General features: G+C 36.2%; 1 protein-coding gene across 1 annotated transcript; it reads right to left on the reverse strand.

Annotated features, from left to right (window-relative positions):
- Positions 1-1,785: 1,785 nt before the first annotated feature.
- LOC115978825 (receptor-like protein 53) lies at positions 1,786-9,801 on the reverse strand. Its single transcript, XM_031100704.1, has 2 exons — positions 9,224-9,801; positions 1,786-4,619 (listed from the first exon to the last, which is right to left on the reverse strand). The coding sequence occupies exons 1-2, from the start codon at positions 9,734-9,736 to the stop codon at positions 1,821-1,823; spliced, it is 3,312 nt and encodes a 1,103-aa protein (XP_030956564.1). The 5' UTR covers positions 9,737-9,801; the 3' UTR covers positions 1,786-1,820.
- Between the last annotated feature and the right edge of the window lie 15,380 nt (positions 9,802-25,181).

The following is a 25,181-nucleotide window of genomic DNA, read 5'->3' on the forward strand; positions in this document are numbered from 1 at the left end:
GAAAAAAATATTAATCTCCCCCTTACTTTGATTATATTAATTGAGTTACATCTCTAGCAATGCTCTTGATCAGAATGAATGAGCCTTTATCCATCTTTGCCATCCAAAAGTGAACAGAAACCTAGGTATGGAAATAGCCGAATAGGTCCAAGCCTATTATATTCAAAAGCCTATTGGGCCAAGTTGTAAGCACCAAGCAGCACTAATTGTTTTATTGTTTTTTTTTTTTTAATAGTTAAGAATGATTGGATCTCTTCTTACATTGGAAATATCCCAACAACATCAACAAATCTTAGGCCATAAATTTTTTGAGATTGGCTATAAATCCTCAACAAAATTAATTAGAGTTGATTAGATATCATCAATTATTGAAACAGTAGTCCAATCTAGTCTAGTGATACAACAATTCAGAAGACTTCGTAGTTCAAAAGATTTAAGGAATTCACAGCATTACCTTCTAATATATGGTTTAGACACCTTAGATTGGCGGCATTGGATAAAGCATGTAAGGCCGGCTTCATAGCTTGGGTTTCTCCCTTAATGCATCTCCCTCCCTGATGAAGAAAATTAGTTCTAAGCATGAGTGAATCTTTCATCTTCAATCCCTGCATGCTACTGTTAAGACCACCCCAACATCCATGATAGCAGCAGCAAAGTTTAATTTTCCTTTTTCTCTTCTAATTAGCCCTTCCTGGCAGCAAGTTCATGAGCTTTTGTCTTCTTAAATTAGCAAACTACACTCGTTTAGTGCATTTGGATGAGCATATTTTCAGTAATTTATTTATTTTACGACTTTCCTTAACAAGACTATTAACTGAAATTCTTATACATTTAATATATATATATATATATATATATATAAAGTCAAATCATGTAAAAAAATCAAGTGGTTGGCTTAGTGGTTCCTAAGATCTTATGATATTAATAAGATCCTAGGTTTGAAACCTAAGGGAATAGTCAGACCCTTGTTTTGCAAAAAAAAAAAAAAAAAAAAAAAAAGATCAAGAAAAACACACAATTATACTAATTTTATAAGTGTAAATCAATAAATTATTGGCAAATGTATTTTTTCTAAAAAAAAAAAATTATGCACTACAACTACTGACTGAATATTTAATATTTTTCAACAAATGACTCTAGGGCCCTAGGCACTCGTTAAAATTTTAAAATACCCCTGTTTCAATATGAAAATGGGACTGAATTGTTGGTGGCTATCAATCTTCAACTAACTAAAAGGATATGCTCGTTTGTCAAAAATTAAAAATTAAGAAAAACACACAATTATACTAATTTTATAAGTGTAAATCAATAAATTATTGGCAAATGTATTTTTTCTACAAAAATATTATGCACTATAACTACTGATTGAATATTTAATATATTATGACAAATGACTTTAGGCACTCTTTAAATTTTAAAAATACCCCCCGTTTTAAGATGAAAATGGGATCGAACTTTTGGGGCTATCAATCTTCAACTAACTAAAAGGGTCACTACAGACCATTTGACATCTAGTAAATTAAAACATTACAAATCACGACTCTATATTGTCCTTTGTGCCTCTTTTTTTTTCTTTTTCTTTTTTTTTTTTTAATTTCTAGAAGTGATTTAATGATTTGTATTAAGCAATGGTGAATTAGTGACATACTTTTATATTTAAATATATATATATATATATATATTAGGAATACTTATATACAATGGTAAAAATCACAATAATTATTTCATTACACTAAATTAGGCTTCTCTTATTACACACTTAAATACAATTATTACAATCACTGTAAATCTATAGCAAGTACCTTCACTAGTGTAAATCTTCACCTATGTAAGTTCACTCCAAAATTTCTCACTAGCCAATTTGTCCTTCTTGAGGTGACAACTTGTCCGGTAAGGAATCCAATTACCAATCCACAAGCATATCCAATCACTACCACTTTCCAACAAAATCCTTCTCCCAATGATGATTCATGTCTCATTTCAGAAGTTGGTATCTCATTATTTCCACATTTCTTTGACAACGGAAAACCACACAATCCAAAGTTTCCCTCAAAAGAGGAAATTTGAAATGTCAAAAATTGCCGACCTTGTGGAATTGGACCACTAAGTTGATTTTGAGAGAGATTTAAATACTCCAGAAATATGAGATTTGTTAGCTCTTGAGGGATTTCACCAGAGAGGCTATTTCGAGAAAGATCCAAAGATTCAAGCACAACTAGGTTTCCCAACGATGATGGGATATGGCTCATAAAGTTATTGCTTGATAAATTGAGTACAATTAATGCCTTGAGGTTCCCCAGACTATTTGGAATTTCTCCACAAAACCTATTGTTGGAGAGATCAATAGCTGTGAAGATGGTCAAGATTTTTTCAAATTTCAATTCTACTCCCTTATTCACTATAGTCATTGAATCTTTGTAATAATTGGAGTCATCTCCCATATACCCTGATTGTGAAGAGTTTTTGTCTAGGATTGCACTCCAGTTTTGAAAATACTCAGACAGTAACTTGCCAGAGAAATTGTTATTAGAGAGGTCAATGACATGCAGCTTGGATAAGCCAAAATTTTTACAAGGATCCCATATAGGACCATAGAATCCATTTGCTCGCAAGACAAGAATCTTTAACTCGGGTAAAGACTCCAACCAGAAAGGGAATGCATCATTGAATTTGTTATTTCCAAGATTCAGAACTTCTAGCATTTGACATTTAACTAAAGAACGTGGAATCTTCCCCTCTATTTGGTTGTGATTCAAGTCTAGTGTCCTCAAACTACATCCATTTATGAATGTTTCAGACAAGTTTCCTTGAAAGTAGTTATTTCTCATAGCCAATACTACAAGATAATTGCTTAAGTTCAGCAAACATTGTGGAATCTGACCAGTCAATTGGTTATTAGACACATCAAGGACTTCCAGAGTATGCACCTTACATATCATTGGAGGGATACTTCCAGTAAAATTATTTTCTGAGGCAAAAAAATAATTTGTAGACAATGGGGGAATCGGAAATGACTCTTGGAACATGTTGGAACTCAAGTCTAAAAGGTACATATTTTTCCATGGAAGAACTACAGGTGGTTGCTCAAATTTACTTAAAAGGTTAAAAGAAAGATTTAAGGAACCCAATGTCTCTTTTCCAACATTCCAAAACCATTTAGGTATTTTACCTTCAATGTTGTTGTTGGAAAGGTCCAAAGTTTGCAATTCATTTTGGGCTTCTAGAAAAGTAGGAAATTCAGGCAAATTGCAAGAAGATAACCACAAAGATGAGAATTTGGGGACAGTTGAATTGATATTTTCTTTTGAAACAAATACTTTGTTACCTGAAAGATCAAGATCTTGAAGCTCTTTAATCTCAAAGAAAATATTTAACTCCACCTTGCCCTTTAGGTTGATCGAAGAAAGATATAGCCATTGTAGCTTAGTGAAATTGGCAATTGACCTTGGAATCAATTCATTCAATTTGTTTCCACTCAATCTCAGGTCAAATAATGGTGATGAGGAGATATTTTGGAATTTGAGCGGGCCAGTAAGCTGATTGTGATCTAGATGTAGTGTAGACAATGAAGGGATTGTAAACAAAACTAAGGGAATGGTCTCTGTGAGTGAGTTATATGACAAGTCAAGGTAAGACAAATTAAGAAGTCTACTTATTTCGGATGGGATTGGGCCTTTTAACTTATTTTCTGAGAAATCTATCGAGTGGAGTTTAGTAATATTTGTTAGCCAAATTGGGAAGCCGCAGTCAAAATTGTTTTGTGAAAGGCTTAAGTATTCTAGGTGTGTAAGATTTCTCAGGAAAGATGGTACTTCCTGAATGTAAAGGATTTTGTCAAGTCCTAGATAAGTGAGTTTTGCAAGGTTTCCTAATGTAGATGGAAGCTGACCATGAAAATTGTTATTTGAGAGGGAAAGAACAGTAAGCTGTGATAGGTTTCCAACAGAAGGGGGAATTGCCCCTGAAAAATTACTTGAACCAAGATCCAAGTAATTCAAGGACTTGAGGTTGCCAATTAAATTGGGCAATTCCCCTGAAAGATCTGTATTAGAAAGATCCAAATAATTCAAGGACTTAAGGTTGCTAAAGGAATTGGGCAATTCACAGGAAATCTTTGTATAGGAAAGATCCAAATAATTCAAGGATTTGAGGTTGCTGATTGAATTGGGCAATTCCCCAAATAAATTTGTTATGGAAAGATCCAAAACATTCAAGGACCCAAGGCTATCCATTGAATTGGGAAATTCCCCAGAAAAATTTGTTACACGGAGATACAATATCTTTAGGGAACTATGAAATCGAAATTTGGGAAGAAAACCAATGAGTTCTCTATTATATGACAGATCAATGGCCTGTATCTTGGGCAACAGGAAAATATCTGAGGTAAATTCACCGTGCAAAATGCAGCCATACAGAGAAAGAGAAGTCAAGGAAGACAAATTTGCCAGGGATTGAGGTAGTGAGGATGAAATGTTCACGTCGGCTAGATGAAGCTCTCTCAAATATGTCATGTTCTGGATAAGTGCTTCAAGATCAATTCTTCTGAGAACCAACAATTTATAATGATAATCACCACCAACAAAGTAATTAAAATAATTGACAGAGAGATCAAGTGAAACCTGTTAATGTATATTATGTTATGGGCTTTAGGCCCAAATTAGGTTACTTGTATAGCACACTGGTACTTGTACTACACTTTACTTGTACCGCACACTTACGCCTCCTATATAAGGCTCTGATGTATATTCTCTTATTATGAAATACAATACAATCATTCAGTATTTCTAACATGGTATCAGAGCCACTGCTCTGACCTTTTCTTAGCAGTCTTGTCTTCATTGTGTGACTTCCTTTCTTTTACTAACGCTTCCGCCATCACAACTGCCGCTGCAGCCTATCGCCGTTGAACCTCCGACGTCATCCAGCCGTCGTCCTTGGGTTCCGGACCTGCAGCCGCCGTCGTTTAGGAGTTTCACACTACACAGACCACTGCCCTTTGCATCACCGCTGCGAATATTGCTCCGATTTCATTTTTGAAGGTACCACTAAGATCGTCTTGCGCCGATCTACACATCCGTGGAAGCCTCGTCGCCATCGGAGACCGCACGCGCCCCCACGCGCCGCTCAAAGTTGCTGCTTCAACGATCACGCGCCACACGCGCCTCCACGCGCCGAAATTTCCAGGCACGCGCTATCCACGCGCCGTCACGCGCTGTCACGCGCCGTCTGCTTGCTGCCACGCTCCCCCACGCGCCCTCACGCGCCCTCACGCGCCTTCACGGTCTGCTGACGTCATCTCGCCTGCCACGTCAGCCCTAGCTGCGTCAGCATCCACTGTTCTGCTGACGTCATCGCCACATCATCCAGTGACGTCATCTTCTGACTGTTGACCGAGCGTTGACTTTGACCGAGCGTTGACTTTGACCGTTGACTTTGACCGTTGACTTTTCTGTAGAGTTGACTTTTTGCAGTCCAGGTGCTGCTTACCCAGTTTTTCGCGTAGATTTCGTTTTTGCAGTCTATTTTTGCATATTTTGCTTCAAAATGAAGAATAAGGACAAGTCTTCTTCCTTTTGCAACAATCGTCGCCGACAATCCAACAAACGTTTTTGCAATTTTTGCAAACGTTTTGGCCATAATATTGAGACGTGCTTTCAACGCAACAAATCAGTTGTTTCCATTTCTGCTGCTACTGTTGCTAACACTAAGAATGTCCAACCTATGGCTCCCGTCTCTGCAAAGTCTCAGTCTTCTGGATCCACTTTCACCATTTCCAGAGATGACCTTATAAATATCATCGCCAATGTCATTCGTATGGTTGGTAATGCATCTTATTCCTCTTCTCTCTCAGCTTTATCTGGTATGTCTCCTACCTCTTGGCTTATGGATTCTGCTTGTTGCAATCACATGACACCTCACTCGTCCTTATTTTCTGAACTTAAACCTGCACCACACCCTCTTAATATTCGCACAGCAAATGGTTCCACAATGTCTGGTCATAATATAGGCTCTGTTTCGACCTCTAACCTCTCGGTTCCTGGAGTCTTTAATGTTCCTGACCTTTCTTACAATTTGTTTTCTGTGGGACAATTAGCTGAGTTGGGTTATCGCATTATCTTTGATTATTCTGGGTGTATTGTGCAGGATCCAAGGACGGGACAGGAGCTTGGGACCGGTCCCAGAGTTGGGCGTATGTTTCCCGTGGACAACCTTCGTCTTCCACTTGTTGCTCCTGTTTCTGTTGCTGCAGCTACCGTAGTTTCTTCTGTTCCTTCCCTTGCACTTTGGCATGCTCGACTTGATCACGCATCTTCCTCTCGGGTACAACAATTGGCTTCTAGAGGTTTGTTAGGTTCAGTGTCTACCGAAAATTTTGATTGTGTCTCATGTCAGTTAGGAAAACAACCAGCCTTGCCTTTCAATACTAGTGAATCAATAACAACTGATATCTTTGACCTTATTCATTCTGATGTTTGGGGGCCTTCCTCTGTCTCTAGTATTGGTGGGTCTCGATATTTTGTTGTCTTTGTTGATGATTACTCTCGCTATAGCTGGATTTTTAATATGAAACATCGTTCTGAATTATTGCAAGTATATTCTAATTTTGCAAAAATGGTTGAAACTCAGTTTTCCAAACGCATCAAAATTTTTCGATCTGATAATGCTCTTGAATATACTCAATATGCTTTCCAAGCTGTTTTGCATTCCTATGGCACTGTTCATCAACTAACTTGTCCAGGTACCTCTCAGCAAAATGGTAGAGCCGAACGGAAACTTCGTCATATTCTTGACACTGTTCGTGCTCTCCTTCTCTCTGCCAAAGTTCCTGCTCCTTTTTGGGGTGAAGCTGCTCTTCATGCTGTTCATGCTATTAATTGCATTCCGAGTCCGGTTATCCAAAATCAAACTCCATATGAGCGCCTTTTTGGGTCATCTCCAGACTATCACCACCTTCGCTCCTTTGGTTCTGCTTGTTTCGTTCTTCTTCAGCCACATGAGCATAACAAACTTGAGCCTCGGTCAAGGCTTTGTTGTTTTCTTGGCTATGGCGAAACTCAAAAGGGGTATCGGTGTTATGACCCTGTCTCTCATCGTCTTCGTGTTTCCCGCAATGTTGTCTTTTGGGAACATCGCCTCTTTGTCGAGCTCTCTCACTTTCGTGCCTCCCTATCTTCCTCCTCTGTTTTAGATCTTTTTCCAGATGAGGCACATATTCCTTCTGTAGCTGCTCCTGATCCTCCTGTAGTTGCTCCTGATTCTCTTGTAGACTTCTCTGTCCAACCACCAGATATCACTGATCCCTTTCCTAGTTCACCCTTTAATGAACAGGTGGAAGATGAACAGGTTGAAGACGAGCTACCCAACCCCAACCCTGAGCTTGGGTCCCCTGCTCCTGCTCCGCCTGAAGATCTTGCACAAGACATTCCACCTCGTCACTCAACTCGAGTAAGATCTATTCCTGCACATTTACTTGACTATCATTGTTACACTGCTCTTGCTACACTACATGAGCCTCACACCTATCGTGAGGCTTCCACTGACCCTTTATGGCAGATTGCAATGAAAGAGGAACTTGATGCATTATCTAAAAATCATACTTGGGATTTGGTGACACTCCCTCCCGGGAAATCTGTGGTTGGTTGTAAGTGGATCTATAAGATTAAGACTCGCTCTGATGGGTCCATTGAGCGCTACAAAGCTCGTCTTGTTGCAAAAGGTTTTACACAGGAGTATGGGATTGATTATGAAGAGACCTTTGCTCCGGTTGCTCGTATCTCATCTGTCCGTGCCCTCTTAGCTGTTGCTGCTGCCCGTAAATGGGATCTTTTTCAGATGGATGTCAAAAATGCATTCCTTAATGGGGATTTACATGAAGAAGTTTATATGTAACCTCCTCCTGGTCTCTCTGTTGACTCAAACAAGGTTTGTTACCTTCGACGTGCACTTTATGGCCTTAAACAAGCTCCACGAGCTTGGTTTGCCAAATTCAGCTCTACCATCTCTCATTTGGGTTACATGGCCAGTCATTATGATTCTGCCTTATTTCTTCGTCGCACTGACAAAGGCACTATTTTACTTCTCCTATATGTGGATGATATAATCATAACTGGTGATGACCTCAGTGGCATTCAAGAACTCAAGGATTTTCTCAGTCAGCAATTTGAGATGAAAGATCTTGGACATCTCAGCTACTTCTTGGGTCTTGAAATCACTCATTCTACTGATGGACTTTATCTTACTCAAGCTAAGTATGCTTCTGAACTCTTGTCTCGAGCTGGACTCACTGATAGCAAGACTGTTGACACTCCAGTTGAGCTTAATGCGCATCTGACTCCCTCAGGGGGGAAACCATTGTCTAATCCCTCTCTTTACAGACGATTGGTTGGCAGCCTAGTTTATCTCACAGTTACTCGTCCAGACATCTCCTATGCTGTTCATCAGGTGAGCCAGTATCTGTCTGCTCCACGATCAACTCACTATGCTGCTGTTTTGCGCATTCTTCGATACTTGAAGGGCACCCTCTTTCATGGCCTTTTCTACTCAGCTCAGTCTCCTCTTGTACTCCGTGCATTCTCTGATGCTGATTGGGCAGGAGATCCTACTGATCGCAGGTCTACTACAGGTTACTGTTTTCTCCTTGGTTCTTCTTTGATTTCTTGGCGAAGCAAGAAACAAACTTTTGTGGCCCGCTCCAGTACTGAAGCAGAATATCGTGCTCTTGCTGATACCACATCTGAGCTCCTTTGGCTACGATGGCTCCTTAAGGATTTGGGTGTGTCCACCTCCTCTGCTACTCCCCTTTATTGTGACAACCAGAGTGCCATTCATATTGCTCATAATGATGTCTTTCATGAACGGACTAAACACATCGAGATTGATTGTCATTTTATCCGTTATCATCTTGTCCATGGTGCTCTTAAGCTTTTCTCCGTCTCCTCCAAAGATCAACTTGCAGATATCTTCACCAAGTCACTTCCTAAGGGACGCACTCGTGATTTGGTTGACAACCTCAAGTTGGTCTCACATCCACCTTGAGTTTGAGGGGGGCTGTTAATGTATATTATGTTATGGGCTTTAGGCCCAAATTAGGTTACTTGTATAGCACACTGGTACTTGTACTACACTTTACTTGTACCGCACACTTACGCCTCCTATATAAGGCTCTGATGTATATTCTCTTATTATGAAATACAATACAATCATTCAGTATTTCTAACAAAACCAAATTGGATAGCCATGAAATTTCCGTCGGGATTCGGCCTTGTAAGAAGGAAAAAGAGAGGTTGAGATGCGTCAACCTTACAAGCTGGCCAAATTCAGACGGGATTGTGGAGAAAGTGAAGTTGTTAAGGGCAAGGTTGAGTTTCCGAAGGTGACGAAAACTGAAGAGGGTGCTGTTAGAGTTGAGAGGCCCATTAAGCCGACTGTTGGTCAGGTCTAAGCCAATCACCTCACCATTCTCTGTATCGCATGTGACCCCATCCCAGGAACAACAATCACTATCTGCCTTCCAAGACTTCATCTTTGGATAAGAACCATAGTAAATATAGTAATCAGAATACATTCTCTTTGCAACAAATTCTTGCCTTAGTTGCAGCAAATTAGCACTTTGGTCAGGGAGGCAATGATGTTGAGAGGAAGTATTAGAGAAAGTTTGAGAAAGAGAGACGAAGGACAAAAAAGAGGCAAGGAATAAAGGCAGGTATTGATGATTCATTTTCCCCATACTGAACATCTTTACAGTAGAGGAAGTAAATGGAGAATTGGGTGGCAAGTGTTATAAGCGATAAAGAAGCGATGATATGAGTGGATATTTATACACACAATAATGCAGATAATAGGAATGGGAGCCAAGTTGAAAGGACTAAAGTAACTGGATATTCATCTTTATTTTTATTTATCATTTTTTGTGGTCTAAATCGAATTGGATTACACCATATTGACTTGAAAGGACCGTCTGATGTAATTAAATCTTAAGAGCTATCAGTATTGATTGGAATTTTACGGTGCTCATCTGATTCTTACTGTGCTAGAATCCATTAAAGGGTGTAGGATATAATAACATTAGGAATGCCGAATAAATGTTTTCTCAAAAGGCACTTTTTATTGAAAAGTAATATTAGCGGTGATATTTTTTGGTTGTTAAGGTAACAAATATCTTATCAACAAAGTGGAGGATAACTGGTGTAATAACCAAAATTCATAAATCACATTCTACCAACACCTATTCTAGCTGGCTTGTCTACCAAAAAAAAAACAGAAGTTTGAGGAATATCATATATAAGAACAATTTAAGAAAACCTCACCTCAGCAATGATAGACAGCGAATAAATAAATAAAATGACTAAAATATTGTTTTGAACCTAGAGTTTGTATAAATAAAGAAAATTTTCTATAGCATGGAGATGAAAAAAAAAATTACTATAGTTTGGGATTTAAAAATGAACTTCTAAAACTGAAAATTGACAAGTATAATATTTTTAATAGTTTAGGAAGAGTGAGAAATGAACCTTTTAAAGTTTAGAGAAGAAAAACAAAATCCATGTAAAATTTAGGGATAAAAATAATATTTTAGCCAAAAAAAAATTTAATAGAATAGGAAGTTTTCTTCTTATTAATCTTTTCATAATCCCATCAGTAATTTCATCTTAAAAGAATAAATAGTGATTGTAAGAAGATAATATTAGAAGTAACATGAGGATTAATCTTCTCTTCCCCTCTCCCTTGGACCAAAACTTGCTTACGAAACAATAGAGTAAAGTGGAAGACTTTTTTTTTGAGAAGGAGAGTAAAGTGGAAGACTCTACACAAAATTAATACAATTTTAGTCATCAATAATAGAAAAAATGAGTCAAATGCTATGTTTCTATCTACAATTTTCAGTGCCTTAATGATCTTGGCAGACAATATATTGACTAGGCTTAAGTAAAGACAAAAGTTTTGAGGATGTTGCAATCTTGCTTAATTTCTTGGTATGTTCCTTCCTTGTCAATCTTCTTCCTCTCTCTGTCCTTATCCATAGATCATACTTACGTTTGAAGGGACCAATGGATGGGCTGGAATTTGTCATCTTGAAGTGTAGAAGGCGGAAATTTGAGTCCTAAGGCCTTTAATTTGATATAAACTCCCACACCAATTTTCCAAATTCTTGTTAGGAAATAGTTACATGAGAAATAGAGGACCTTTCTAAATAATTGTTAGCAAATAATTAGAAGAGAAGAATATTCAAACGAAGATGGTTCCTCATCATATTCTATGAGAGGACCTAGTCGTGAATCAATAAATGTTATTGTATTCGCAATTAGACATTTGAGACAATGCAAAATTTGATACCACGTTAAAGGTCATTATCATTTGGTAAATCAAAGTAACAAACATAGACTCTCTTCTTTTTCTTTTCTTTTTTCCCCTTTTTTTCCTTTTAATAATTCAACAATTACAACAATCGAAGAAGAGAGATTTGAATTTTTTTTTTTTTTTTTTTTAAATATTGGTCTTTATGATTTTCAATTTACAATCAATTTGGTCTCTACTGTTAAATTTTTAACGGAAAATCCTTACTTGACATTAAAAAATTACACCTCATCATTTGAAATAAATTAAAATAAAAATAAAAATCCTTTTCTCTTTTAATCATTCCTGCCCCCCTTTCTTATTGTACCAAAAAGATCTTTAAATCTCATCAAAAAATAAAAATAAAAATAAATCTTTAAATTCATTTGCCCCAATGCTTCTAACCCGACCAAGAAACTGAGTTCATGGACCTTCACGAACTCGTCCGTGGTATTAATCTGCAATCTCAAATTTGGTCATGACATGCAAACCAAATGTAACAAAGAATCTTCACTTCAAAAAGTGCTAAACCCGAAGTTAGATGAGATCTACTAGAAAGGAAAAAGGAAAAATTGTTTGCAGTAAAAAAATTTACTCCTTTGAAAAACACGGAAGAGAAATTTTAGTGTGTATAAAATATTGAAAAGAGAAGAAGAAGAAGTTGTTCGAAATGGAATTTTTTTTTTTTTTAAAAAAAAAAAAAAAAAAAAAAAAGCTGTTTTTGTGTGGCCTGGGATTGGGATGGGAGTCTCAAGTAATACTAGAGCCTCCAAACCAAAGCTCTTCTTCATCTTCTCCTTCTTTCTAAAAGACAGTTTTGCATAGATGAGAGGGAAACGAAATATAGGAGAATATGAAAAATAAAAATAAAAAAATGAAGCGAGTTTAGATTTGTTTATTTATTTATATAATTTAGATCTGTTTGGTCATCGTGTGTTGATTTGTGTGATTATTGGATCTGCAAAATCATGCAAGCAATTGAATTTAGATTTGTTTGGTTAGTAAGAAAGGGGAGGAAAAGAGAAAAGAAAATAAGATTTTGAATTTTTTTTTAAAGCTGATGAGGAATTTTTAACGTGAATTAATTATTATTTTTTAGCCATGTGAGTTTCAAGTGTACCATTTGTGCACACCATTTACCTTGTCGGCATTTTTTGTTAGTCAGTTTATGGTAGGAACTAAATTGATTACAAGTTGAAAATAACAAAGACTAAATTGACTGTTGTTAAAATGTAAGGATCAAAATTGTATTTTCACTAAAATTCTAAATCAGTGAAACGTTGTGTATTGAAGACTCTAAAGCCTCGAAGTTCAGTACAGAATTTCAAAGAGTTTTTAACAAATGTGCAATCAGACATTCAATATAATTCCGTTTCAAAAATCTCTCAATCCGCTTTCCAATCAAAGTGGAGGATATCAAGTGTTAGAATTAAGACCATATTGATATAATTTTTTAATCAATGAATCTTTTAAGAAAATCAAATAAGAAGATTATTCTATTGTAATATAAATATAAACACTAATAATTGTACCACTGATCATTCATTGATACAAAAATTTATTTGTAAATCAATTTATTTGTTTGATATCCAAATTTAAAAATTTGTTGATACATATTCTACACGATACATAAAGATGCGTTACAAAAGCTTATAATAAAGCAATATTTTAGATTTTTATTTTTAGAAAATTCCGCCTATATAAGAGTCAATTATTTTGCTTGCGGCCGCTACATGATATTTTGCCACCACGATAGTTTTCGAATGCGTCATGTAGTTTTTGGAAATGATTTTTTCCCCACGGTAATCACATTCTACCAAGACCCATACAAGCTGGCTTGTCTACCGAAAAATATATAAAATTTTGTGGGACATCATATATAAGAAAGAATTTACGAAAACCTCACTTTAACAATGATAGACAATGAATTAAAAAAAAAAAAAAAAAAAGGCTAAAATATTGTTTTCTAACCTAAAGTTTGTATAAATTCTGCTTTTCCTCCCCAAAATTTAAAAGTTCATTTTTTATCCTTAATTTTTTTGAAGAAAATTTTCAATAGTCTAAGGATGAAAAGAAAAATTTACAATATATAGTTTGGGAATTAAAAATGAAAATTGACAAGTATAATTTTTAGTAGTTTAGGAGGAGTGACAAATGAACTTTTTAAAATTGAGGGACGAAACACAAAATTCATACAATATTTGGGGAAAAAAATATTTTAGCCAAAAATATTTTAATAGAATAGGAATTTTTCTTCTTATTAATCTATGGCCAATCCCATCATTAATTTCATTTTAAAAGAATAATTTTTTTTTTTTTTTTTTGGAGAAGAGAATAAATAGTGAGTGAAAGAAGATAACATTAGAAGTAACATGAGGATTAATCTCCTTTTCCCTCTTTCTTGTACCAAAACTTATGAGATAATAGAGTAATGTGAACAACACTACAAAAAAATAACACTAAAATTTTTGGTCATCAATCATAGAAAAAAAATGTGCAAAGGCTCTCTATCTACAATTTTCAGTGCCTTAATAATCTTGGCAGACAATACATTGACTAGGTTTAAGTAAAGGCAAAAAAATTGAGGATGTTGTAACCTTGCTTAATTTTCATGGTAAGTTCCTCCCATGTAAATCTTCTTCCTCTATCTTTGTCCGTATCTATAGATCATACTTTGCGTTTGGAGGGACCAATGGATGGGCTGGAATTTGTCATCTTGAAGTGTAGGAGACGGAAATTTGGGTCCTGAGGCCTTTGATTTGATATAAACTACTGCACCATTTTTTCAAATTCTTGTTAGGAAAGAATTGCAAGAGAATCAAAGGACCTTTCTAAATTCTTGTTAGCAAACAATTAAAAGGGAAGAATATTCAAACGAAGATGGTTCCTCATATTCTATGAGAGGACTAAGTCGTGTATCAATGTATGTCATTGTATTTGCAATTAGACATTTGAGACAGAGAAAAATTTGATACCATGGTAAAGGTCATTATCATTTGGTATATCGAAGTAATGAATGCAGACTCTTTTTTTTTTATAAAAATAATTTAATAGTTACAACAACTGAGTAGAGAGATTAGAACTCTAGTTCTCCTAACAAAGAAGAAAAAGTTATGCCACTGAATTATAAGATCTTTAACAATGAAGGTAAGAATTAGGAATGTCAAATAAAATGTTTCAACAAAAGATTTAAACAATCTCATTTTTTTTTTTTTTCCAAGTGATATTAGTAGGGACTTTTTTTTGTAGATGACAAACACCATATCAACAAACCCTTTTAGTAATGAATTTGCATATTTAGTAATTAAAGGGGTTTGCTGCAGGTAGAGTCAAGATTTTTGGCACTAATGGAGCCAAATTTTTTTTAAGCCGTATACTTTCACTCTCAATTATCATTTCACTTAAGTTCTACTTTGGCAATTTGCTCACTTTGTCAAGATCATAATAGAGAGCAGTTAAATTTTCCGCCCATTTTGTTTGACCGGGTTGAATGTAATCGATTAATAAAAGTACTTAAAATTTGAAATCCTCAATTTTCCACCCAGCCAAAGACCGTATTAACTAGCTTTTCTACAAGAAAATTGAGCAAATTTTCTTGGTAACTTTCCCTATCAATTTTCATCCTTTGGCTTTATATCCATAGTCCATACCTCCAATGACAAACTCCTTGCACTTTTTAGGAGATTCTTCCATTGTCGTAGTTGGTGGGGTTAGGACTTTGTAGGATTTGTGAAAGGACAGAAATTTGTTAAGTGTAGGAGACGGAAAATTGAGTCATGGGTACTTAAAATTGGTAAACAATTTCCAAATTCTTGATCGATTACGTAAGAAGTAGAGCTTTAATGAGAGAGGACCTAATCAATTAAACAGAAAAGGGGACCCCATATTTAATGAGAGAGGACCTAATCAAAACAATGTTGTATTAATTTGCAAAATAGTTTTAGTTCCAATGGTACAAAATCATAGAAACTCAGACACAATGTGGAACTTGTTAGGAGGTTAATGTGCTTTAATGTTTGTGGGAGAAGGAAGGTCCATTTTTTATTTCCACTATCTACTGAATTGTAGTAAAAAGTTGTAGGACTTATAGTAATTTCTGTCATAAGATTACTTATTCTGAGCTAGGACTGAGCAATGGACCCGGCCCACCTGAAAACCCGACCGACCTGACAGGTTTTGGGCGGGTCTGAGAATATTCGGGTCGGGTTTCGAGTCTTATTTTCAGGTTTGGGTCGGTATCGGGTCGACACCAGGTCATTTATATATTCTAGTCTGAACCTGATTTTTTTTTTTTTTAAAAAAAAAACCCTACTCCAACAAAGGTCTCTCTCTGCCTCCCTCAGCTACCTCCCAAGTCTCAATCTCACAAAACTTCACAACCCACCATCAGTGTCAACCTCAGACAACTCACCATAGCCATCATCCACGTATCGTAGAGACAACTTTGCTCAGTCCTAATTGTAGAGACAACTTTGCAAAGACGAAACAGAACTGCGATCTTCATTTCAAACAAACCAAAACCCACGAAATAAAACCCATTCAGATCTCCACCGAAACGAAACTGCAATCTTCATTTTAAACAAACCAAAACCCACAAAATAAAACCCATTTAGATCTCCACCGAAGCACCTTCGACCCATTCAGATAAAACCCATTCAGATCTCCATCGAAACGGAACTGAGATCTTCATTTCAAAAAAACCAAAACCCACGAAATAAAACCCATTCAAATCTCCATCGAAGCACCTTCGACCCATTCAGATAAAACCCATTCAGATCTCCACCGAAACGGAACTACGATCTTCATTTCAAAAAAACCAAAACCCACGAAATAAAACCCATTTAGATCTCCACCAAAGAACCTTCCTTTGATCGCCGCTATCTAGATCATGCTGGAAAGCTTCCTTGACCACCACCGGCATCATAGCTCACCACCAAGAAGCCCTCCTCCTTACTTTCTTTTTCTGTGTGAGATGAGTAAGAGAGAAGGGAGAGAGAGTCGACAAACCTTAGAGGATGAGTGGCTCCGTAGGCTCAGTGGGTCTGGTTTGTAGAAACTGGGAAGTGAGGAATTTAATGAGTTGGAAGTTTGTGAGAAGAAACAAAAAAAAAAAAATGAGGTGGGTTCGCTCAACAAGACCCAACCCGAGACCTAGAAAACCGACCCAATTACAGACCCGATTTTTTGGGTCGGGTCGGGTTTCGGACAGCCAAACCCGATTTCTATTGGGTCGGGTTTTGGGTCACAGTAAACCCGAACCGACCCGACCTAATATCAGTCCTATTCTAAGCTATTGTAAAAGTCATGATGACTATCATAAGATTGAACCAATTTGCAGAGTTTGGAGAGATGCAAAATTTATTTGGCCACATGAATAGAGGCATTTCTTGACCAAATCGACTAAGAATTTTAAACATTTCAAATCTATTGCTTTAAAATCCAAATCTTAATCAAATTTAAGTTTTCAAATGCAACCATTATAAAATAATTGCATGAGAATTAGGACATTAAAATGGATTTTAGAGGTAACATTTTTTTAGGTGACAAATACAATATCAACAAACCCATGTAGTAATGAATTTGAATATTTAGTAATTAAAGGGGCTACTGCAGTTAGAGTCGATATTTTTTTGCACTAATGAAACCTAAAATCTAAAAATCATACTTTTACACTCAATTATCATTTCACATAAGTTCTACTTTTGCAATTTGCTCACTTTGTCAAGATGATATTAGCATACATAGTTATAAAAATCTTACCAAACCACCGATTAAACTGTGAAAACATTGAACTAAAGCATTATTTAATATGGTTTAAATGTAATCTCTTAATAAAAGTTTTTAAAAGTTTAAAATTAACTAGCTAATGGAAAATACTTTTGTTACTGGTGATAAAATATTAATTGTTATAGAAATTTTAGTTTTAGATTTTTTTTGGTATTTTTGGGGTTTTAACTTATTATACATGCATTACAAAATCTTATAATACAACTATTTTTATGATTTTTGTTTGTTTGTTTTTTTTTTTTTTTTTTTTTTTTTTTTTTTAAATTTTTTATAATTCAATAGTTACAATAGGAGAGGAGAAGTGAGGATTAGAACCCTAGATCCTATGGACATATCAAGATGTGTCAACTAGTTAAGCAACAACCATCTTTAAGATTTTCAGTTTCAAAAATTCGGATGGTTTTCCCAGACAACATGTTGATTAAGAAATTGGTATGTTTTGTAGGGAATTTAACCAAAATCCCAACCTATGAGAAACAAAACAAATAGAGAAAACACATGCCAAAGAAAACAATCACACGCACAAGACAATATTTACGTGGTTCGGCAATTTGCCTACATCCACAGAGTTGCAGGGATTTCACTATTATTAGGGAAAAATACAATAGTGCACAAGAACACTCTCAAGAAACCCAATTCCCAATTACACCCTAACTCTCTCACACGGCTGCACTTGCTAGGTTATTGGGAATCATTACTATTGCACTCTTTTTGCCATACCTAATCACATATATATAGATATATATGTTAAGTCGGCTAATGAGGTTCCTATTACAAATAGGATTCGATCAACTAAGGTGACTTAGACTGACTTGGGCTTGTGGCAATTCAAGCCACACACGTGCCCACTTCAACAAATCTCCACCTTGGCTTGAAATTGATTAAGCTACACTAGCAAACTCCTCCATCACCTCCACCTTAGCCCTTAAGGGCTCACAAGCTGCAAACATCAACCACAATCCTCCATAACACAATCCCTCATCCCTGCAACTCATCCTCTTGTCCTCAAGCTAGAAGGCCAACTGAAGCTGCACACAGCTTTAGCTTTTCAATAGTGACACCCTTAGTCAACATGTCTATCGGGTTCTTAGATCCACAAATCTTCTCAAGTATTACCAGCTTATCTTCAACAAGATAACGGATAAAGTGGTATTTTGTCTGTATGTGCTTCGACTTTGAATGAAAAGCCGAATTTTTGGCAAGAAAGATTGCACTCTTACTATCACTGTGTAGAATGCCCATCTCCTGCTTCTTACCCAATTCATCTAAGAAACCATGTAGCCAAATCATCTCCTTTCCAGCTTCATTTGCTGCAACATACTCAGCTTCTATAGTAGACAAAGTGACAATCTTTTGCAAATTTGAAGCCCATGATATAGTTGTACCACCCAGAGTAAAAATAAACCCAGTAGTACTCTTTCTACTATCAATATCACCAGCAAAATCAGCATCTACATAACCCTACAGTTTCAAACTTGCACCTGTAAAGCAAATACATGTATCTGATGAACCCTTCAGATATCTCAGAATCCACTTGACTGCCTCCCAATGCTGCTTTCCAGGCCTACTCATGAATCTGCTCACAACTCCCACTGCATGTGCAATGTCTGGCCTTGTACACACCATAGCATACATCAAGCTACCAATAGCTGAGGCATAGGGCACCTTGCTCATATGGTCCCTTTCTTCCTCTGTCTTCGGTGACTGTTCTTTGCTTAGTTTAAAATGACTACCCAAGGGTGTGCTCACTGGTTTAGCTTCATTCATGTTGAACCTGCTAAGAACTTTCTTCACATACTCTGACTGTGAAAGCTTCAATATACCATTAGCCTTGTCTCTAATGATTCTCATACCAAAGATTTTCTTTGCAGCCCCCAAATCCTTCATTGCAAACTGTTTGGACAATTGCTTCTTCAGATTATTAATCTCCTTAATACTAGACCCTGCAATAAGCATATCATCCACATACAATAGTAATATGATGTAAGAATTGTCAAAAGATTTAACATAGCAGCAGTGATCAGCTTCACATCTCTTGAACCCAATTCTATGCATAAAACTATCAAATTTCTTGTACCACTGTCTAGGAGCTTGTTTTAGACCATACAAGCTCTTTCTCAGTTTGCAGACTAGATTCTCTTGTTCCTGAACAATGAATTCTTCTGGTTGAATCATGTAAAGGTCTTCCTCCAAGTCACCATGAAGGAATGCTGTCTTCACATCTAACTGCTCAAGATGTAAGTTTTCTACAACCACCATTCCCAGTACCAGTCTGATTGTTGACATCTTCACAACTGGAGAAAATATCTCTGTGTAGTCAATGCCTTCCTTCTGCTGGAACCCTTTAACAACTAATCTGGCCTTGTAACGTTTGCTACCATCATGCTCATTCTTTATTCTGTATTCCCACTTATTGTGTAAAGCCTTCTTTCCTACTGGTAATTCAGTCAGTTCCCATGTCTGATTCCCCAATAAAGAATCCATCTCATCCTTCATGGTTAACTCCCACTTGCTTGAATTCTCATCTTGCAAGGCTTCATCATAATACTCTAGCTCACCACCATCAGTCAACAGGAGATAATTTAGAGTGGGTGAATAATGCTGTGGAGGTCTAATGTTCCTGGAAGATCTGCAGACTTCAGCTACAGGTGTACTCAGATCTACCTGTGAATTTACATTCTCCTTATTTTCTTCACCGTTTTTCGGGACAGTACCTTCAGTCAATTCATCTAAGTTAACAAACTCAGATTTCTTCTGATCTATCTCTGTAACATCTGACACTACAGTTGACCTGTTCTTATACATAACCTGTTCATTAAATATCACATTTCTACTTCTGATGATTTTTCTGTTTTGTTCATCCCAAAACCTATAGCCAAATTTCTCATCACCATAGCCAATGAAAAAACATATTTTAGATTTTGCATCAAGTTTACTACGAGCATCAGAATCAATATGAACATAAGAAGCACAACCAAAAACTTTTAAGTATGAAAACTTTACCTTTGTATCGCTCAAAACCTCCTCAGGAAGTCTAAACTCCATAGGAACTGATGGTCCTCGGTTTATCAGGTAAGCTGCAGTGCTAACAGCATCAACCCAAAAAGTTTTTGGTAGTCCAGTATGCAACCTCATACTCCTAGCACGCTCATTAAGAGTTCTGTTCATGCGCTCAGCCACACCATTCTGCTGTGGTGTCCCAGGAATGATCTTCTCCATCCTAATTCCCTGTGCTGCACAATACTCACTGAACCCTCCATCTATGTACTCTCCTCCATTATCTGACCTCAAACATTTTACTTTCAAGCCTGTTTCTGTCTCAACCATGGCCTTCCACTTCTTAAAAATTTCAAATACATCAGATTTATTTTTCAGAAAATAAACTCATACCTTTCTGCTTGAATCATCAATGAAAGTGATGTAGTACCTTGAACCTCCAAAGAATGCAACCGGAGAAGGCCCCCATAAATCAGTGTGTACTAACTCCAATTTTTCAACCTTCGGTGTCCTACCAGTTTTCAAGAAGCTCACTTTTTTCTGTTTTCTTAAGATACAACTTTCACACATGTCAAAATCAATGGACTTTAATTCTGGTAGTTTTCCTTTTGACAGCAGCATCTTCATCCCTTTCTCACTCATGTGACCAAGTCTGCAGTGTCATAGGCTTGTATCAGTACTTGCATCAGCAACTGCAATTGTGTCTCTTGGACTTGAGGTCATGTAAAGAGTACCAGTTTTCTTTCCACGAGCCAATACCCTAGCTCCCTTTGTAACCTTCCAAGTATCACCAACAAATAGTATTGCATGCCCTTCATCATCAAGTTGTCCAACAGAAATCAGATTCCTCCTTAAGTTAGGAATATGTTGAACCTTCTCCAGTAACCAAACAGATCCATTGGGCAACAATATCCGGACGTCTCCCATACCTACAACATCCAAGGCTGAACCATCAACCAAATACACCTTACCAAAATCACCTGCAACATAATTCTGTATGATTTCTTGGTGTGGAGTGGTATGAAACAAAGCTCCTGAATCCAAAACCCAATCATCAAGTGGACTGTCTACTGCAAGAAGTAATGCATCCTATACCTCTTCTATTACAGTATTAGCAAAATCATCTTCATTCTTCTTCTTAGAACTTTTGCATTGATTCCTAAAGTGATCTATTTTCTCACAGTTCCAGCATTGTACTTGTTGGCCTGATCTATATTTGCTTCTGTTCCGATTAGAATTTTTGGATTTTGATCTGCCTCGGTTTGAATTTCTGTCATTACCTCTGCCTCTTGTCTCAAGGTTTAAGGCAAAACCAGATCCTGAGGTTTCGCCTGCATCTCTTCTGCGAATCTCCTCAGCTAGAATTAAATCTCATATGTCATTGTACTTCAGCTTTTCTTTTCCTGTAGAATTGCTTACTGCCATCCTCATTGCCACCCAACTGTTTGGCAAAGAAGCCAATACGATCAGAGCACGAATCTCATCATCAAAATCAATTTCTACAAATGACAATTGATTTGTAATAGTATTAAATTCATTCAGATGTTGTGCTACTGATGCATTCTCTGCCATCTTCAAATTGAACAATTTTTTCATCAGATGCACCTTATTGTTTGCGACGGCTTTTCATACATACCGGACAAAGCCTTCATTAAATATGCTGTGGTCTTCTCCTTTACAACATTGTGTGCAACAGAACTAGACAGAGTTAACCTAATAACTCCCAATACCTGTCTGTCAAGAAGAGTCCATTCCTCAGCCTTCATAGCCTCAGGTTTTTCCCCTAGAAATGGTAGATGCAACTTCCTTCCATAAAGGTAATCCTCGATTTGAATCCTCCAAAATCCAAAGTTTGTGCTATCGAACTTTTCTATTCCAGACGCCTTTCCTGCTTCCTCTGCCATTGCTCCCACTCAAACCTAACCCTAGGCTCTGATACCAGTTGTAGGGAATTTAACCAAAATCCCAACTTGTGTTTTCTCTATTTGTTTTGTTTCTCACAGGTTGGGATTTTGGTTAAATTCCCTACATGTTTCGTATCCTAGTAAACTACTCCATGCATGTACCATAAGTACCTACATTTCCACATGCACACACACGCACACAGACTCACAAATTTCCACCCAAAAAAATGTTGCGGAACATCATATGCAAGCTATTATTTACAAAAATCTCAATCCAGCAAATTTTTGAAAAAAAAAAAAAAAAAAGAATGAGCTTAGAAAATTTCATATTACTAATCTTTTCCCAGTCTTATTATTTCATCTAAAAAGAATAAAAATTGAATTGTAATAAAATACTATTGGAAGTAACATGAACAACACTACACAAAAAAATAATACAAATTTTAGTCATCGATAAAAAGTAATCGAAAGAATGAGTCAAATTCTATCTTTATCTACAAATTTGAGTGCCATAATCTTGACAGAAAATGTATAGAGTTTAAAGACCGTATTGACTAGCTTTTTTGCAAGTCCTTTTGACAAGCTCCTTTTGTCTTTAGGAGATTCTTCCTAGTCGTAACTAGTGGGGTTTGGAGGGACTATGAGTAGACAGAATTTGTCTAGTGTAGGAGATGGAAAATTGAGTCATGGGTACATACATTCGTAACCAATTTCCAAGTTATTGATTGCGGATAATTACATGAGAAGCAGAGCTTTCAAGGGAAAATGGTCTAGAGTAGCCTAGGCTACTTATCTTTTGATCTATTTCTTATGTTTTCACGCCCATGCATGCAAGGAAAGAAGGAAAGGTTCAATCGGGTACAGTAGTACATGTTTTCTTTTTACAGTTTTGGCTATGACACTGATGTAATTTTCTAGTCACTCTCCCAGTACCCTAGTAATGCAGTTTTGGCTAGACAGATAAGAAGGGTCTACTTTTTTTTTTTATTTTTTTTTATTTTTTATTTAATAAATTTTTCCTAAACTCGGTAATGTAGAAATCGAGTGGCATTCAAAATAAAATAAAAAACTTTATGGAAAATACTTTCACTGTAGGTAAAGAATATATTAATTATTCTAGAAATTTTAGTTTTAGATTTTATGGTCTTTTTTTGCGTTTTAACTTAATATACATGGTATATGAAGATGCATGTCAAAATCTTATACTACAACCATTTGTATGATTTTTTTTTAATTCAATAGTTACAACAGAGAAGGGAAAAGGAGATTAGAACTTTCGATTTCATGAACATATCGGAAGGTGCTAACTAGTTAAACAACAACCATCTTTAAGATTTTTATTTTCGAAAAATTCCACTGCTAATGGTTTTCCAAGACAACATGTTAATTAAGGAATTATTATGTTTCATATCCTAGTAAACTACTCCATGCACCATGAGTACTTAAATCACCTTATCTACCAAAATCCCATCTAGGGTAGGTTACTTTACACATGCGTACACACACACATTACACATACACGCAAATTTCCACCCAAATAAGTGTTGAGGAACATTATATGTATAATGTAAGCTATTATTTACAAAAATCTCAATCCAGCAAAAACAAACAGCTAATTAAAAAAGAAGAATTAGCTTAGAAAATTGTCTTACTAATCTTTCCACAGTCTTATCATTTTATCTAAAAAGAATAAATGATGAATTTTAAGAAGATAATATTGGAGTAACATGAACAACACTACACAAAAAAAGTACAAATTTTAGTCATCTATAAACAATAATAGAAAGAATGATTCAAATTTTATCTCTATCTACACATTTTAGTGTCTCAATCTTGACAGATAATGTATAGACTTTAAAGATAGTATTACCTAACTATTCTGCAAGTCCTCTTGACAAAAGTTTTTGTGAATGTAATGAAACCCCTCCTCAATTTTCTTGGTAAGCTTACACGTCAGTTTTAAGTCCTTTCAAATCAACTCCCAACAAGTCCATTAACCATTTACAATCAATGGGAAAAGACCTTTTTTTATGTTGGCCAATCCACTTTCACCATCGTACTGAAAATTCCAAGGGGTCTAGGACCCACCACTTTGGACAATAAATCAATCATGTAACATATCATGCATTAATTGACTCGTAAGACCATCTGTTAGGACAACACAATTCGTGTGAGAACAAAACTATATCAATACATTTTATGAATTCTTCATTTTATGAATAATAAGTTGGTACCACCATATCTCCAATATTAATGAATTGGCAAGCATATTTCTACTGATCTACATATAAATTAATATATTTTAATAAATAAATAAACTGGAGATTATATTGCAATATTTGAATGGTTAATGTTTGGGGTAATTTTGATTTTACCCCATAATATTTGGATTTAAGTCATTTTGTTATTATGTTGTGATGAGGTATTTTTTAAGTGTTAGCCAAGTGACAGTTGTTCATACAAATTTACGTTGTTTTGAACCTTATTAAATCCATGTAAGATATTATTTTGACTAAATTAATTTACGGTGATGAAGAGGGGGATAAAGCCATTATTGAAGTTATGGAAGATATTTCCAGTGAGCCCGCCCGCACTGAATACTATTGCTAGGGCCTATGTGTTGGATTTCACATTTTTGGGCCTGATGGGCATGAGACGAGGGTTATCTCTTTGATTCGGATCATTGTGTGTGTATCCTATTTTCATGGATAGAGCCGAACTTTATCCACCATAGGCTTTTGCGGGGTCGAGGTTATAAGGCCCTCTAGAACGGTATAAATGTTGGGTCCAGTACTGTTGGGCTATTGATGGTCAAAATGTCATAGTGTTTGTGAGAACGGTCGCAGCTGATTTCTTTTGATTCTGGCTTGCTACTTGATTTGGCTGCCAAGTGTTTCCTATTTGCAACCATGAAGAATTTGACAACAAAACCACAAAGATAAGCTTCGAACTACAACATTATTTCAGCTTGTCAACCAAATTTATTACATAAGGCATTACCATAGTAAATTCTTAGTTCAAGCCTGCAAGCAAGGGAACCAGTAAACTATAGCCGTTATTTCAGTCCCATAAGGATACTAGTAAGCATTGAGTCAAGAGTATGAGGTTTTCCCTAAGCGCTTCCCATTATGGTAAAATTAATTACATTGGCTTTGGCCC

The sequence above is a fragment of the Quercus lobata genome, chromosome 3 (genome assembly GCF_001633185.2).
Source record: "Quercus lobata isolate SW786 chromosome 3, ValleyOak3.0 Primary Assembly, whole genome shotgun sequence".
NCBI classification, from domain to species: Eukaryota; Viridiplantae; Streptophyta; class Magnoliopsida; order Fagales; family Fagaceae; genus Quercus; species Quercus lobata.